The 18,383-nt window shown below is 37.2% G+C and overlaps 1 protein-coding gene across 2 annotated transcripts in view; it reads left to right on the forward strand.

Annotated features, from left to right (window-relative positions):
• ube2l3b (ubiquitin-conjugating enzyme E2L 3b) overlaps positions 1–18,383 on the forward strand; it is a 189,632-nt gene that overhangs the window by 161,297 nt on the left and 9,952 nt on the right. The window contains exon 1 of one of the 2 annotated variants that reach the window (XM_061729669.1): positions 13,342–13,409. The exons of the other annotated variant lie outside the window; for it this stretch is intronic. Coding sequence (XP_061585653.1) covers positions 13,383–13,409 — 27 coding nt within the window. The 5' untranslated portion in view covers positions 13,342–13,382. Of the gene's footprint in view, positions 1–13,341; positions 13,410–18,383 lie in introns of those variants that run through there. 2 annotated transcript variants of the gene reach the window in all.

Below are 18,383 nucleotides of genomic sequence, written 5' to 3' on the forward strand. Positions count from 1 at the left end.
TAACCCGCTGTGAAGTCACATCTGTGACGTCATGCGCATTCCCTCTATAATAGCAACAAAGAAGCCATTTCCTTTCAATAAAAAATGTCATTTGTCAGTGACTATGCAATAAGATGAGTGTATCCTGCATCGTGCCAACAGTTGGACATCTGGACACCATTCATGTCTGGGGATTGCTTTTCCTCTAAGGGCTTCCTTTGCTTGATATTCTACTTAAAGTCACTGTCATGAATAAGCAGTGGTATTAAAATATCCTCCAAGAACAACTTCCTTCAGGAATTCCAGAGGGATTTGGTGGTGGTCTGGGTTTTCCAGCCTCACAAAGAAAAAGTGAGGAGAAAGTGGCTCAGAGATTGTGGCACTAAAAATGTGAATTAGAAAAAAACCTGCATTTAGTCCTCTAAATGTGGGTGGACAATAAGACTACAAGGTGTGATCTGTTCAGGGCGCTGATAAAATCTTGAATGCCAAGCGTTTGAAACGTGTGAATGTGCCTAAGTATGGCATGAATGTTATGAAGCAAGAATACCAAAGGCAGAAAGGTCCACTGGGACCATCATTTTCATTCTGTCTGAACCTTTGGCCATGATTGTCAAAGTTATTGGACAAAAGGGATTGTAAGGAATTGTACTTGATACTGATTAAGCCATTATATTTCACATGTACAATTGTGCTTGTGCAGTTGTAGAGATGTTGAGACTATTTGCGTCAGAGCAAGTTCACCTCCCTGGACGAGAAGGATGAGAAAACACTCAGTTTTAATGAATGATATTCCTACCAGAAGTGAATGTGTTCCGCCTGGTGTGAGTGTGACCTATCCTGTCTGCGCTCTCTACGGACCTAGGGTGCAGGTTGCAGCTGGTCTGTGATGGAGCAGTTCTGGTTCTCTCCACATGATGAAGGAAAGTGCTACTTTTGTCACTTTATAGTTTTATTTTAATATATATATATATATATATATATATATATATATATATATATATATATATATATATATATATATATATATATATATATATATATATATATATATATATATATATATATATACTGTATATATATATATTCCCAGTGTTTTATTTTTGTACAGTGGGTCTTGGCTTCAGTTTTTGTCTACAGCTCCGTTTCAATGATTTGTTTCCGGGTTTATACTGTATGTGATTCTGTGATTTTGTGATTACTGGAGGACAATAAAACTCAGTTCTGATTACCAAAAGCCTGATTTCTTCCTCAAACTTTCTACATTTTTATATTTGTTCATCTGTAGCAGAAAAGGAAAGGCAAAAATAAAAATGGAACAATATTGTTGCTTTCAGTTTATTTAGTCAATTTTCTCTCTGAGTGGACGCTCGTTTGGACTCACTGTGTCATTTTCTGCACAATCCTTTCAAGGGAACATTTGATGGATTGTGACTGTGGACTTGACTGATGCTGCAAGTAGAGGTGCAAAAATATCCATATGGCAATACAGGACTGTCTCAGAAAATTAGAATATTGTGATAAAGTTCTTTATTTTCTGTAATGCAATTAAAAAAAAACAAAAATGTCATACATTCTGGATTCATTACAAATCAACTGAAATATTGCAAGCCTTTTGTTATTTTAATATTGCTGATTATGGCTTACAGTTTAAGATTCCCAGAATATTCTAATTTTTTGAGATAGGATATTTGAGTTTTCTTAAACTGTAAGCCATGAAACCATAAAATAATAAAAGGCTTGCAATATTTTAGTTGATTTGTAATGAATCCAGAATGTATGACATTTTTGTTTTGTAATTGCATTACAAAAAATCACAGTATTCTAATTTGAGTGAGACAGTCCTGTATATCGCGATACTTTGCAGGCCGATTCCATATTCATTCAGTTTGTCCCATGAATTATTATAATCCGATGTACGTGCAACTTGGATTTTAAGATGCATAATGCCTTTTAAAGTAACAAAGGGGTTTATAAAAACAAGGGGTAGGACCTCATAAGTTTTTTACTTCCCCCTACTCCTTTTCGGGCATGAAGGTTTATTTCCCTTTGATTTTGTTTAACGACTGTTTATTTATATTCTTTTTTTTATTGTGCACTCGAGAAAAAAGTCAATGTCGAGAATAATGTTGAAATACAATTTCAAGAATAAAGTCGAAATTTCACCTTTTTTCCTCAACATTTCAACTTTATTTATGAAATTTTGACTTTTTTCCTCAACATTTCGACTTTTTTCTCGAAAGTGCATAAGTCCGGCCGGAGAAGCCCCACCCTGTCTGGTGAAAAGAAGCGGCCTGCTCACTCCTCAGGTTAAGGGGGAGACCTAAACTCAGTGCAGGAAGTCCCGGGGTTGGTAGAGGATGGCAATACTGTTACTTAGGTTGGAGCATGGGTGATAAAATGGGGGAAAAAACCAGGATAAAAATATTTAAGAAAAAAGAAAGTGCAATGAAAAAAAAAATCTTCCTCCTCTAAAATATTATTTTTATTTTTCTCCTGCCTGGCCCTAATACTCTTCTGTAATCTAGGCCCTGAATCTCTCACATACTTTAACACCCTCTGGGTTTTTTTACGTATGAAAATGTGGAGTTTGCTCTCTAAAGTGGGGTCTTGTTCACGAGTGAGGGAACGATGGAGCGTGAGATTGACAGACGGATCGGTGCAGCATCTGTAGTTTAAATGGCCTCATTACCTTGGTGTTTGCAGGATTAGGGTAGGTCATTCTATCGCAATAGATTTTTTTTACTGCACAAATCACAGACACGGTGGCTTCGGGCAGGATTAAAATCTCAGACATCCTCCACGATTATTACAAATTACAGGTAATAAAACAATTAAATTCAATTTTATTTGTATAGCGTCTAATACAACAGAAGTTGTCTCTAGACGCTTTCCAGACACCCAGAACATAAACCCCCGAGCAATTATTACATAAACAATGGCAGGTAAAAACTCCCCTAGTGGGAGAAAAGCAAAGCAAACAGGTCCCCGGATCATTTTTATCCCATGCAAATGGGGCATTAGATACATGTACTTATTTACAGCGGTATTCTTGGTATTGTTCCATCCTATTTACAGGCTGACATTCTTGGAAAGAGCTCAGGAAGTTGTAGTCTTTACTCCCAAGGCTCATTTCCTTTAGCTGTTCCTGAAGTCCGAACTGATCTGGAGAAAAAAGCATTTAAATATGCAGCTCCCTACGCTTGGAATCAGCTCCACACTCGGCTACACTTCAAGGATATGGTTATTACGTGAAGTTAAACCTAGTTTGACCCTCCTAGTGCACTAAGGGCCACAAAGACACTGCCAGTGTGCTGTGAGGGTCAACTATTCTACATCCATCCACTTTTCACTGATATCTGTCCGGCATGGTAATGACCTTTGAAGGTCTAAATGGTCTAAGGTCTAAAATGAATGGTAATTCAAGGCATTTTGCTGTTATTTTGTGGTGCTTTTGTGCATTTTTTATGTTTATAGAATAGAATAGAAGACTTTATTTATCTCCCAGAGGAGAAATTCAGTTATATAGTCGTGACTTGTGACAGGAATCAACAGAGAGATCCCCCCCATCTTGTGTTAGCCTCCCTTTATTGGATTCATAATCCAGTTCAAAGTTCTGCTATAAAGTCCTTATCAGCCTAGATCCTGCTTATCTACAAGACCTGATAGTCAGTACGTTTAAATGCAGCAGTTCAATCGGATTTCTGATCGTATAAGACATCGTTCGGACTTTTTTTTTTTAACAAGATTTTTATTAAATTTCAATATAAATGTACAAAAAAAACAAAGCAATCAGCAAGTATCATATTAATTGTCCAATAAAATGCCAGCAGGTCCTGCTGTGTACACACAGACAAAAACAAAACCAGACAGAACAAATAAACAAACGGAAAAAACAAAAAGAAAAATAAATAAATAAATAACTAAAAAATATTAAATGGAAAAAAAGAAAGAAAAAAAAATTGTCACACTCGATAGCTTCACAAACAAACTAAAATTGTCACACTTACTTATTTTACAGATATATATATTCTATTTTTGCTTGAGAAAATCCATTAAAGGTGTCGATACTTCGAATTCTTGTGCTTTACGTCTAATCACATAAATTAGCTTTTCCAACGTAACACACATTGCCATCTCTCTAATCCAGACTGTGCAGAGGAAACCTCAGTCTCTCTCCAAGAAAAAGCAATCCTCCTTCTGGCCTGCAGGAGGCCAAAGTTGATCAGAGTCTTACACTAAATTGAAAGAGAAATGGTCTGGATATATCCCTAAGATACAAAGTTTTGCTGAACAGGTACCTGGATACCTGTGATTCTGCTTAGAATATGGACAACCAATTTCCAAAAAGCTACTAACCTGGGGCATTCCGATCAGAGGTGTCAAGTAACAAAGTACAAATACTTCGTTACCTTACTTAAGTAGAAATTTTGGTTATCTATACTTCACTGGAGTCATTATTTTTCAGATGACTTTTTACTTTTACTCCTTACATTTTCACACTTATCTGTACTTTTTACTCCTTACATTTTAAAAACAGCCTCGTTACTCTATTTCATTTCAGCCTTTAATAAAAACTATCCAGTTAAATTGCTCCATCCGGATAGAGTGAATTTGGTTGTGGTTGTTTCAGATGTTCTTGTCCAGTTTTGTTCTTACATCCGTTCCCTCAGATTCCTGCAACTAAACTTGGATGTACATTCCAATAAAGGTTAGGATAAATGATAACATGCCTCTGAAGTTTGACTTTTTGCACCATTACAATACTTATAGGCAACTAGTCATCATATTTCCTGCTCTCTGAAACACATGTTAATGCTCAATAGTACACATATATGCTTCTTTAATATATTTGCATTATACTAAGAGACATTCATTTTTAATGGCTTTTTTCCCCCTTACATTACTTTTACTTTTATACTTTAAGTAGTTTTGAAACCAGTACTTTTATACTTTTACTTGAGTAAAAAACTTGAGTTGATACTTCAACTTCTACAGGAGTATTTTTAAACTCTAGTATCTATACTTCTACCTGAGTAATGAATGGGAATAGTTTTGACACCTCTGATTCCGATACTCAATGGATTAAAGTACCTAAGTTCTCAGTCAAACATTTCACACATGTATCTGGAACGTCAGGGGACAATTTATTGAGTTTTTCAGGGGTTATGCATGTCCTCATCAGCCATTTGTGCTGCAGTAGTTTCATATGAGTATTGATAGTTTGTGTTTGAGCTCTTGAACAAGCTGTCATCCACTCAGCTTCTTCTATATCCTCCTTAATGTCCAAACTCCACGCCCTCCTCCTGTCTTGACTAGATTCCCTGTCATGTGAGACAAGTGCTGTTACATTATGGAAATGTGCTGTTTCCCATGCATATGTTTTAACACGGCACTCTCAAGGCAGGACAGCGGCGGCTCATGTGAGGCCTGATGATGTTTTGATGAGATGAAGTGCTTCAGTTGTAAATATTTAAAAAAATGTTTCCCTGGAATTGAATATTTCAGACAGAGTTCATTAAATGTTGGTAAAATTCCCTCCTCATATAGGTCTCCAATTTTTGCACCCCTCTGTTGGCCCAGACCTGAAACCCACCGTCTGCTCTGCAGGAGTGAACTGCGCATTACCCCAAATCGGTGAAAATTGGGAGATATGCCTGTGAGATTTAAACCATACATCACATGTGTCAAACTCAAGGCCCACGGGCCAGATCTGGCCCGCCATGTCATTTTATGTGGCCCGTGTAGGCTTGCCACCCGTCCCTTAAAATACAGAATTGTTACTTGCATTTTGTTTTGTGTTTATCATTTTCAGAACATGATCAATGGATAGTAGAGAGAGAATCCACTTGGTGTGTTCAAGGACAGGCAGCATCTCCTCATCAAAGACTAACCGAAAAACCTGACCAATATAGTTGTGAACTGAGTCAACCTTTATTTTGGTATTTTTAGTTGATTACATATTATTTATGTGTAGCTGCTGTTGTAATTATTTAATGTTTGCAGGTCTTATGTGAGTATGCAGACAAATTGTTATCAAACCATCAGTTGGATGCAAGGCTGTGTGCAGCCTTTTTTGTAAAATGTTACATGTCATGCATGTTCTTTGCAGCTCAGTTTTGTTATTTTTTCTTTATTCACTTAGACAGTTTGATCCTTCATTAATGGAGTTATGTGGGTTTCCATAAGCTGACACAATTTAAAAGAATTCATGTTAGAGCAACAAGCAAACATATATTTTCTATGCAACTGTAATTGTCACTTGAATAAGTTATAATAAATAACAGGGTTCCTACACATTTTTCAAGGTCAAATTCAAGCACTTTCAAGGGTCATTTTCAAAATCTTCAAGCACCTTATCGCTGGGGTAAAATATCTACAGGAATATATATATATATATATATATTAATAATTATTTTTTCCGCTTTTTATCACAATTATGTACATTGTATCATGCTGTAAACATCTAGTTGTGTTTCATAATAGCAAAATGTTTAGAAATTAAATGAAAACACAAAATTTTATCCAAAAAAAGGTGAGTGATTTGGCATTCTTCAGGCACACTCACACTTAGACAAAGAGAGTTCTGAGAACACTCTGTAATTTTCTTTTTTGACATAAATTTCTATGTTTCAAAATGTGTCACCTATCTGCAAGAAGTCTTGGTTTGCCATCTAATCTGGCAGTCAATATTAAAAATAATCACACAAAAACTTCACTTTCAAACTTCAATTCAATTTCAATAATTTCAAGCACTTAAACTAAAATTCAAGCACTTTTCAGGCCTTGAAAACACTACATTGAATTTCAAGCACTTTCAAGGATTTCAAACACCCGTAGGAGCCTAATGAGTTATTTAACATTAAAGATTAGTTACATTTATTTTACATTACATTTAGTTACATTTGTAAGTTACATCTGGCCCTTTGAGGACAGCCATTATGCTGATGTGGCCCTCGGTGAAAATGAGTTTGACAGCCCTGCCATACATCAATAGAATTTCTAATGAAGGGGTTTGTTGTTGTTTTTTAGGGTTTTAAAATCTGCTGAATACAAATACATGCTTAATGGCAACTTGGGTACTGACACCTGTTCAATATAGACCCAGGCTGGAGGAGATTGTGTGGCAAAATAACACATAATGCTGCGTAGCTGAGCGGCCCAGTAGTAACTTTAATCCCCCCCTATCGTACGGTAAATACAATAACTCCAGTCTGAGTCTAGGCTTTCTGTTGTTCCAAATAAACCTACAAAATTCCCTATTCATTTCTTTAAAAAAGGATTTTGGCAAAAATATTGGAAGTGATTGAAACAAGTACAGGAATTTCGGCAAGATAGCCATTTTAATTAAGTTGATCCTCCCAATGAATGAGATTGGCATTGTTGTCTCTTACCTCTCTCACCAGCGGGTCATCATTAGCTTTGACCACTGTATTCATTTGGGGGGTAATCCTAATTCCCAGGTAGGTAAAGCCCTCTCTCGCACTGGAAAAAGGTGTTCTTATGACTGGATTAATTCTTTCGTCCTTATTCAAAAAAAGTATAGAAGATTTTGCGTTATTAATACTGTATCCAGAAAACTGACCAAATCTAGTAATTAAGTGTAATAACGTTTGGACACTTTTTGATAAATCGGACAAAAAAAGGATCACGTCGTCTGCGTACGAAGATATTCAATGTTCATGGTAGTTACACCTGACAGATTGGCTTCAGCTCTAATGGACATTGCTAAGGGCTCAAAGGTCAAAATAATCAATAATGGGGAGAGAGGGCAGCCTGCTTTCTTATCATTTTATTTCATTTTATTTGTTATTTACTGTTTAATTGTGTCTTTACCATTTTATTTAATTTTCTTTGTTATTTAAGCATACTCTTAAATTAAATACTCATGATTTTTGAAAACCACGCGCAGTGATGGATAAGCCCTGAATGCAGGCATTGTGACCTAGAATTGTCTAATTGATTTAATTCACCGTACGAATTGTTACAGATTACTTTTGTAATACTGTATTTGACCCGGTCTTTGTACGTTTTGACTGTATAGAAACGTAATTCTTGCCATTGTAAGAATGAGATGAACCTGCTGGATCTACTGCCCTTACTTTTTAACAACTGGTGCTTTCTATTATTTTACCTCTTTTCTTATCATTTTATTTCATTTTATTTGTTATTTACTGTTTAATTGTGTCTTGCCGCTTTTAATGTTGATGTAAAGCACTTTGAATTACCTTGTGTTGAATTGTTCTATACCAGGGGTCGGCAACCCGCGGCTCTAGAGCCGCATGTGGCTCTTTAGCGCCACCCTAGTGGCTCCTGGAGCTTTTTTTAAAAAAAATGTTTGACCTTTTTTTTTCCTTTTTTTCTTCCTTTTTTTCTTTTTTCTCTTTTTTTCTTCCTTTTTCCTTTCCTTTTTAATCTCGACATTTCGACTTTTTTCTTGACATTTCGACTTTTTTCTCAACATTTCGCCTTTCGCCATTTGCCTTCATTCCAAAGCTTATACAAGACTTTTAATTTTTTGCGGCTCCAGACATATTTGTTGTTTGTGTTTTTGGTCCAATATGGCTCTTTCAACATTTTGGGTTGCTGACCCCTGTTCTATACAAATAAACTTGCCTTGCCTTCTTTTTCAGGGCAGCCCGGAGTGATTGTTCCTGAGCCTCTTACCTCTTACTGACACCACTGCCTTCCTAGTTCCCTGTCCTAGTCTGTTTTGCTCAATTTGAAACTACATCACACACAATTCCCGTGGTGGTTGATTTTAAACGAGGCTCAGTGATACTGAATCCTATGTTTAACGGTGGCATGGCCAGCCTGAATAAACTGGAAAACTCCTCCTAGCCAGTTGCCGTACTGGTTACTGTCACCTACAGAACAAGGGAGTTCCCCGTGTACTTGCTCGGGTGATGGCTGTGGAGTCGTGACTGTAAGGGGTACGTGTTTTTTGAAAAGATATTATTTGGCGGATCTAAAGTGTCATTTCACAACCACTTTCCAAAATGGGCTCAAATCCCCCACCCAGACAAAGGACAACCCTTTCTGGGTGTTTTTTTTTTTATTTTTTTTTTTTACACATCTGTGTAAAAAAAGTAAAGATGTCACAGGAGACAAATATTTACAAAAACAGCATCTTCTTTTAGAGCCACAGGTCCTCCCTAGAGTTTAAAATCTTCCTGCCGGTCTACAAAGCACTGAATGGTTCTGGACCAGAATACATGCTGGATCTGTTAGTTCCTATGAAGCTCCCAGACCCCTGAGCTTCATCTGGATCTGTTAGTTCCTATGAAGCTCCCAGACCCCTGAGCTTCATCTGGATCTGTTAGTTCCTATGAAGCTCCCAGACCCCTGAGGTTCATCTGGATCTGTTAGTTCCTATGAAGCTCCCAGACCCCTGAGCTTCATCTGGATCTGTTAGTTCCTATGAAGCTCCCAGACCCCTGAGGTTCATCTGGATCTGTTAGTTCCTATGAAGCTCCCAGACCCCTGAGCTTCATCTGGATCTGTTAGTTCCTATGAAGCTCCCAGACCCCTGAGCTTCATCTGGATCTGGTTTGTTGTGGTTCCAGAACCAGAACCAGCAAGGTTCATCAGCGTTCAGTTATTCTGCTCCTCACCGGTGGAACAAACTTCCTGTAGACCTGAGGTCTGCTCCAACTGTAGATCCTTTAAATCAGGATAAAAACATTACTGTTTAATTAAATACTTAACCTGCTGTATTCTACTGCCCTTACTGCCTAACAACTTGTGCTCTTTATTATTTTACCTCTTTTCTTATCCTTTTATTTGTTATTTACTGTTTAATTGTGTCTTGTTGCTTTTAATGTCGATATAAAGCACTTTGAATGACCTTGTGTTGAATTATGCTATACAAATAAACTTGCCTTGCCTTTATGATGTGCAATAAAGCTTTGTTTCACTCTGCCTGTGTGTGGGAGACTTCACAGGTGTGTGCATGAGCACCGGCCGGCCTTACACACACACACACCCAGCCGACTGTACAGTACAGCGTCTCAGGTGAGGATACAGTCATACCATCACGCTGCCATGAGCTCTCAGTCCAGGAGAAGCGTTCAAAATGATCATCACCGGAATGTTAATGACTTTTATAACATGTCAACAAGTCATCGGCATTTTTACCTAAACAGGACATTTTTCACGTGCACTCAGAAAGGTGTCTTTCTTATAGCACTAACTGCAGGACTGATATCTGTAGCGTGTGCAGAGCTGGTAGAGGAGCCAAAAATTGTACTCAAGTAAAAGTACTGTTACTTCAGAATAATATGACTCAAGTAGAAGTAAAAAGTATTCATCCAAATAATTACTTGAGTAAAAGTAAAAAAGTACTTGGTGAAAAAACTACTCAAGTACTGAGTAACTGTTGAGTAACGTCTGATTTATTTTTTAACACAACCATTCAAACAGACAAAAGTACAAAATAATCATCTTCAGGCAAATTAAATCAATAAAATGAATTAAAATTAATAAAAAATAAAAAATAGCTTAAATTAAAATAATCTTAAAGTAAATTCAAGTACTTCAATAAATAATAAAATAAATAAAATAATAACATTTAAAAAATAAATTAAGCACAAGTAGCACAAAATTTCAAGCCTTTGTACTTTTCTTTTTTAACCAGCAGAACTAGAACAAACATGAACTCATAGAAACTCTGTGTGTGTTTGAGTCTGTGTAAATGTGACAAAACATGCAAAAACAAACATTTTTCCCAAAGAATCACCCAGTGATGTCATGAGATTGACGCGTACGTGGATAAAAGGGATAAAAGAAAAGTAACAGCTCAACGTAGCCTAATGTAGCGGAGTAAGAGGAACAGTTTCTTCTTCACAAATCTACTCAAGTAAAAGTACAAAGTATAGTGATTCAAAACTACTCCTAAAAGTACAACATTTTCAGGGGCACCACTTCTTCCAGTATGCTTTGAAAAGTTACGTAGAAGCGTAATATCCTAATCTACATCATTAACCATATCATTCCCTTGTCAACACCCACCTTTTCTCCTTGGCTTTTAACACTTAGCAAGACAGTTGACATTATTTTATCCTTTTATTCTTTATTTTATTATTTTATCTTTTATTTTATCCTATTCTATTGATTGATTGTATGACTGTTACCTTTATTTTATGTCTTTTAACTTACTGTATTTATTTTATTTAACATTTTATGTCTTGAGCTGTTTTGTCTTGTTAATTATTCTGTACAGCACTTTGGTCAGCTGTGGTTGTTTTAAACGCGCTTAACAAATAAAATTGGATTGGATCATGATAATAACAAACATGGTCAAGTATTGATTATCTGTCATTTGTTATATGAGCCATGTCCACCACCCACTTTCAGTTGAGTTAGTGTCAGCTAAGCAGATACTGATAGTTGTTATTAAAGTCAACTCAAAATGTATGGATCTGAAAGATAAACCATTTCTAATTTCAGGCCAAAAGGTTTGTGAGACAGGACACAATAGAAACATGTGGTCTAGTGATTCTTCAGATTCATTACAAAAAGCGCAGGGGTCAACTTCAAATTTAAATCTTTGTCTCAAAAATTCAGCGGTTGGATAAATTTTAATGATCAATTTAAAATGAGTTAGTTAGTACAGGTCCAGGTCCATTGGAACCTGTACTGGATGATTCTGTTGAATGATAATGTAGGGAGGATTCTGTTTTTTTTTTGTTTTGTGTGTAATGTTTTTTTATGTTGTTGTTTTTGTCTCTGTATCTTTATGTCTGCTATGCTTGTGTGTTTCTTCTCTGTTTTTTCTATTTTATTCTACAACAGATATAACCAGTACTGAAGTTGAGGGGGGATGAGGGGGGATGGAAATAAAAACGGTCAAAATCATCCCCCCTGAAATAAAAACGGTCCAAATCATCCCCCCTGAAATAAAAACGGTCCAAATCATCCCCCCCTGAAATAAAAACGGTCCAAATCATCCCCCCCTGAAATAAAAACGGTCCAAATCATCCCCCCTGTAAAACTGCCATCCCTCCTTTCCATCCCTTATGTCATTTCATCAATGAATGTGGTTTTACTGCTATTTCAACATTTAGAGCCATCACCAGAAAAATAACAATTCAATTCAATTCAATTCAATTTTATTTATATAGCGTCTAATACAACAGAGTTGTAACATAACACCAGAAACATAACTTATTTGACAATTTTCACCTGTTTCAAGTAAATTTTCACTTGAAATAAGTAAGAAAATCTGCCAGTGGGACAAGATTTATCTTCTTATTACAAGCAAAAAAAATTATTAAAATGAGACATTTTAACTAGAAATAAGACAAATATTCTTGTTAAGATTGTGAGTTTTTGCAGTGATCCATGTTACTTATCCTGTGAAGGACAGAGTCATATTGATAAGTTCAGAAAAGTGTTTTTTATTGTTGTGTTTTGATGTATTTGATGTAAGCCCAGTGGATATTTAAAGCTTACAGAAGGCTGCATTTAACTGCTGCTATGTCATTCCTGCAGTATTTCTACAGGTGTTTTGGTCACTGCTATTATTTGTAATATATTATATTATTTGTAATCAGCACAAATTATCTGTCCCCATATGATAAAATCCACCACCCCCCCTGATTTTCTTTTACAACTCGAGTACTGCATATACACAGACTCAAACACACACAGAGTTTCTATGAGTTCATGTTTGTTCTAGTTCTGCCTGGTTAAAAAAGAAAAGTACAAGGCTTGAAATTTTGTGCTACTTACTTCACTTACTTTTGTGCTTACGGTAATTTTTTTTTCTGTTATTATTTTATTATTTATTAAAGTACTTGAATTTAGTTTAAGATTATTTTAATTTAAGCTATTTTTTATGTTTTATTAATTTTAATTTATTTTATTATTTTATTGATTTAATTTGCCTGAAGATGATTATTTTGTACATTTGTCTGTTTGAATGGTTGTGTTAAAAAAATAAATCAGACGTTACTCAACAGTTACTCAGTACTTGAGTAGTTTTTTCACCAAGTACTTTTTTACTTTTACTCAAGTAATTATTTGGATGACGACTTTTTACTTCTACTTGAGTCATATTAGTCTGAAGTAACAGTACTTTTACTTGAGTACAATTTTTGGCACAGGTACCCACCTCTGTTGTTATTACATTTCTTATCCAATAACCCATAATCCTCAATAACTAACGCAGGAAGTGCTGTCTCAATATGTCCATACATTAGAGCACTTTCAATCAGATGAATAAGTGTCAGGGGAATTGTTTTTAAACTGACAGCACCCTTGGGTGCCGGTCCTGACCGCAGCATAATGCGGAAGGACGGTCACGCGCAGCTCTCAGGTGCTCGGCGCGCTCCCGCGCCCTCGGTCAGGTCACACCCGGGTCCGCTCGCAAGGCATTCTGGGAAACACACAGTAACTTCAAGATGGCGGCGAGCAGAAGGCTGGCCAAGGTAAATGTGTCGAGCACGTCATTCTCAAACTCATTTTTACCGGCCCGGAAACTCTCCGTTCGGGTCCGAGCGGACGCGGTTCTCCCGTGGAACCCGCTAACACACGCCGGGGTGGGTTCGGGGCCGAGCCAGGGCGAGGGGAGAGTCCTGGATCTGGGACTACAAAGAAGCCGGAAGGCGCCGGTGGATCAGGCCACGGGCAGCGGCTCGAGGGCGGGCCGGGCCGAGCCGGGGATAGGGGGGGTAAGGGCCGGAACCGGGGACGGAACCGGGCCGGAACCGGGCCTGGACCGCCTGCAAAGCTGTCCAGGCCCGGTTCCGGCCCGCTCCCGGCCCCGCCGTGCGGGCCCGGCTGGATTCCAGCCGTCCCGGCACCGCCGTGTGTAAACACGGCCGGGACACACGTGACCCGCCCGTCCATCTGGGCCGGGGCCGCCCGGACCAGACCCGGATTACAGCCCGGAGTCAGGACCAGCACCCGTTTATATAAGTGAAGAATCTACAGGACTGGCTCAGGAAATTAGAATATTGTGATAAAGTCCTTTTATTTTCTGTAAAAATGTCATACATTCTGGATTCATTACAAATCAACTGAAATATTGCAAGCCTTTTATTATTTTAATATTGCTGATCATGGTTTACAGCTTAAGAAAACTCAAATATTCTATAATATCTCAAAAAATTAGAATATTCTGGGAATCTTAATCTTAAACTGTAAGTCATAATCAGCAATATTAAAATAATAATAGGCTTGCAATATTTCAGTTGATTTGTAATGAATCCAGAATGTATGACATTTTTTTTTTTTTAATTGCATTACAGAAAATAAAAAACTTTATCACAATATTCTAATTTTCTGAGACAGTCCTGTAACGTCCACATTGCTTGAAACGTTGGCCGGTTCAGCCGCACTTTTCTCCGCAATTTGGCCTCAGCCATCCGAGGACGTTTGTTTCGTTTTCTCTTTCAACATTTCGCGCACGTCACGTTCATTTTTCTTCGCCAGACTTGTTTCTCTCGTTCAGGGGAAAATGAAACAGAAAGAAGAATGAAAATTCCGCCCGTCTGCTGAAACAAGCCAGCACTCGGTGTGTTTCTGTGCGGCTGCGTTTCTCAGCACCTAAACATTTCTCCAGTAATGTTGCCTTTACTTGACCTACATTTCTTTTGAGTCCCCAACATGTGACCTATATCTGCAGTACACGGCGGGTTGGTGGATCTGGAGGTGGGCATTTCAGCATTTATAGCGGACTGATAACTTAATTCCTGCTTTTTTAAATGCTGCAGACTGCAGGGTGTTTGTAGTTACTGCATCTCACTCTTTCAGCATTTCGTGGTTGCTGTGTAAAGTTATTGGTCAAACTTCTGTTGTTGTACCAGTTGGAAATCTCTATGTGAAATAGACATTTTTCTCTTTATGATCGAACTCAGTCGTTATGTGTGTACACTTCCTCACCAAAGAAGTATTCCCATAAGTAGTTTCTGCTATATGACATAATAATATATACAGTATTTGTGACTTAACCAAACACACAAGCAGTAAAGATCAAAGAGCTCTCTGACCAGGAAAAGGTTCAGGGACACAATAGTTAAGTTGTAATTGAATGTGGAAAACTGGATATTACACAGAACATCAAAGCACCATTGTTTGAAACTGGGAAGAATTTTAAGCAGTTTTTAGTTTCACTTTACAATTATTGTCCCCCTTTTGTTTTTACTTTAAAAATAATAATTTAGTGCATCTTCCCTCACCTTGCTTGGAGTTTGTCTAGGCATGCATTTTTGATTGCACAGTATCATCTTGAGACATTGTTGTACACAGAGCAAAAAAATCTGTCCATAGGAGCATTTCAGTTTGAAAACCTCCAAAACTGGAACACCAGGAAGAGTGGCCAAAAACAAGGCTTTGCTGAGGGAAAAAAAGGACATCCCAAATGTGTGGCAACATGAATTCTGGTTGGATGAGCCTATGAAGTAAAATGGCATCTGAATATGGCATCTGAATATGGCATCTCAATAGTGAGGCATGTTTGTATCAGCATCATTCTGTTGCCATGTCAGTGGATTGTCATTAGTTATTTTTCCATTACCCATAGATTTGCCCAAAACCCAAATATTGCAAAAAAAAAAAAAAATTCTATAATGGAAACTGCTCTTATTAGAAAAAAATCCCAAATTTAGCAAAAACCTTACGCTTTGACAGGTGATTCAATAATCCAGTTTATTGCAAAAGTGTACTGGAAATGCTTTTTGCGCATTTCCACGTCTCTGGCAGCGCTGGATGTGACGTAGCCGGTAATTGTAAAATAATCTAAACTAGTTTCCAACTTTTTCTGGCCTCATTAATACAATGTATTTGTGCTATAACGCTACTTTATTATGCTTTCCTCTGAATAATAATTTGAATGATCATCTGCTGCCTTCCTCATCGGACTATGTTTTTAACACCGGTCGCGACAATCGCAATAATTTGTCAAAGACCAAGGATGTTTTTGTCCATCTTCTTCAACGTTGAGATTTTCTTCTTCGTCGTTTTGGATGGAAGTCTTGCAGGACGAGATATGAGCGTTATGAGAAGCTTATTTGAAAAACACTGTTCAATGGAAACGCTGAACCCCTGCAGCGCTAACTTTTGTGGATGAAACTTCCATTGAAAGGACCCTATTGTAATGGATAAAGCAATTCCCAAGTGATTTAATGAGAAAAAGCTGTTGGAATACAGTAAAAGTCTGGACTACAATCAAAAGCAAATGGTATATACTATCAGTCTGAAAGTTGGAACGTTTGACTGACATAAGTATACGTGTGTGTTTGTTAGGGGTGTAACGATACACTAATCTCACGATACGGTACGATACACGATATTGAGGTCACGATAACGATACGATACGATATTATAGCAGTATTTTTTTAACAACCTTGAATGAGGAACATATAACTGGAAAAAATTGTCGTTTATTTGAAAGACACAAAATACAAAACAATGCTGTGCGTTTGCCCTATTGTTACAGTTTGTAATGCTTTATAACTGTTTAAGTTTTAAAGAGAAAGCCAGGCCAACCATTTTCCACAAACTGAACTAAAAGTAAATGTCAGGTTTGCATTATGCATCTTCAGTTTCATACAAGTAAAAATATTTTGCCACAAACTGAATAGTTTCTCTCATGTATGATTTGACTTTTTCTTTTCCAGAAATTTAACAACTAAAATTAAATAAATAAATAAAAGTAAATAAATACATACAATTTTACATCATAAAAAAGATTGATTCATGCTCACCTTATAAGTGTCAGAGGAGATTTATTTTTGTTAAGAAGGTTAGTTTGTTAATTCAGGGTTCATTTTTTTATTAATATATTCTTTATATTCTGTAAATCAGGGACTATAATTACACTAGTCAGTTAATCTGTAGTTGTTAGTATGTTTTAGATTGGGCGGAGTGATACGCCACAGTACGGCACTAGGTGCTGTGTTGATGTTCTAAAATCCTACGCTGTTGAGCGGACATTGAAGTACACTGGAACTCACGCAGAAGTTGTCCCTGTGTTTATCCTACTCTCGACCCGAAAAAGGTTTAATTTAATAAGGTAAGGCTTAACTCTACACCAGACTTACATAAGTAAAGGTTCAGACCTCAAAACGGGACTAGTTTCTTCTGAGTGTAGTAAGATTTTGGTCCGCGGGTCGAGGCGCAGTCGCGGTCAGATGCGCGTTACTAGTCAACACAATAGATTAATATTAATAACCCAATATCGCGATACACTTTGTCACCTCCACGACACGTTTCGTGACGTTTTTGTATCGCGAAATTTCGTGGCACGATATATTGTTACACCCCTAGTGTTTGTGCGTATGTGGATATATATATATATATATATATATATATATATATATGTGTATGTGTGTATATATATATATATATATATATATATATGTGTATGTGTATGTGTGTGTGTGTGAGATAATGTTTCCAGTTTAAAGTGTGCATCTCCTCAAGTAGTGTAAATCCACAGATGTGCTCTTGCTCTACCCAGTTTTTATTATTTTATTATGTGAGCTGTGCAGACTTGAGGTGGCGAAGTATTCCAGAAGGCATTTCACAACAAGTGTAAGCACGGGCAGTGGAGATGGTTGGTTTTCACAGATATTTTGGTAGCTGCTTCTCCCCTTGGCTTATTTTTTTTACCTATTTAAAGGCTGTACAAACTGGTTTCGTTGGGTATTCTATACCCGCAGTCAAAAAAATATCCACCATTAAAGATGCACAGACTATTTCGTGATGTATTCTGATCAGCTACTTGTCAACAATGGTTGCTCAGTGTCGTGTTTTGTGACGCACGTATGTTGCACACATTCCACACTCTTTGCAGACACAGCATATTGTGCAGCCCCTTTAGGACCTCACTCTTTTATTTATGTTATTTTAATAACATCATTTTAAAAACGTATAATACTATATCTTAATATTATAAATATTTGTAAAAGTTGGGATACCCTTTAATTTAGCTTTGGTTTTAGTCTAATTTGTCCTGCTTGCATATGAATTTCAATTGAGTTGAATTGAATCAATGAGCAGAGGTGGCACATCCAATTCAGTTTTATTTATATATATTTATATAACAGAAGTTGTCTCTAGGATCTTTCCAGAGACCAGAACATGACCCGCAAGCAAATATTACATAAACATAACATAAACAATGGCAGGTAAAACTCCCCTAGTGGGAGAAAAACCTTAAGCCAGGCAGTGGCAAGAAAAATTCCCCTTTATTCAGGAAGAGACCAGGACCAGGATCATAAGGGGGGACCTCCTGCTGAAGACCAGCTGGGTAGAGCAGGAAAAGAGAGAACAGACAGAGAGAATGAAGAACAGAGAAAGGAGAGACACAGACACAATGGTTAGCTGATGGTTTGTTGAACCAGAGATCCCTGAGGGCCCATTTATGCTCCGTACGGACGTAGATAGGCACGGCCGTT

This window comes from Cololabis saira, chromosome 9 (assembly GCF_033807715.1).
Source record: "Cololabis saira isolate AMF1-May2022 chromosome 9, fColSai1.1, whole genome shotgun sequence".
NCBI lineage: Eukaryota > Metazoa > Chordata > Actinopteri > Beloniformes > Belonidae > Cololabis > Cololabis saira.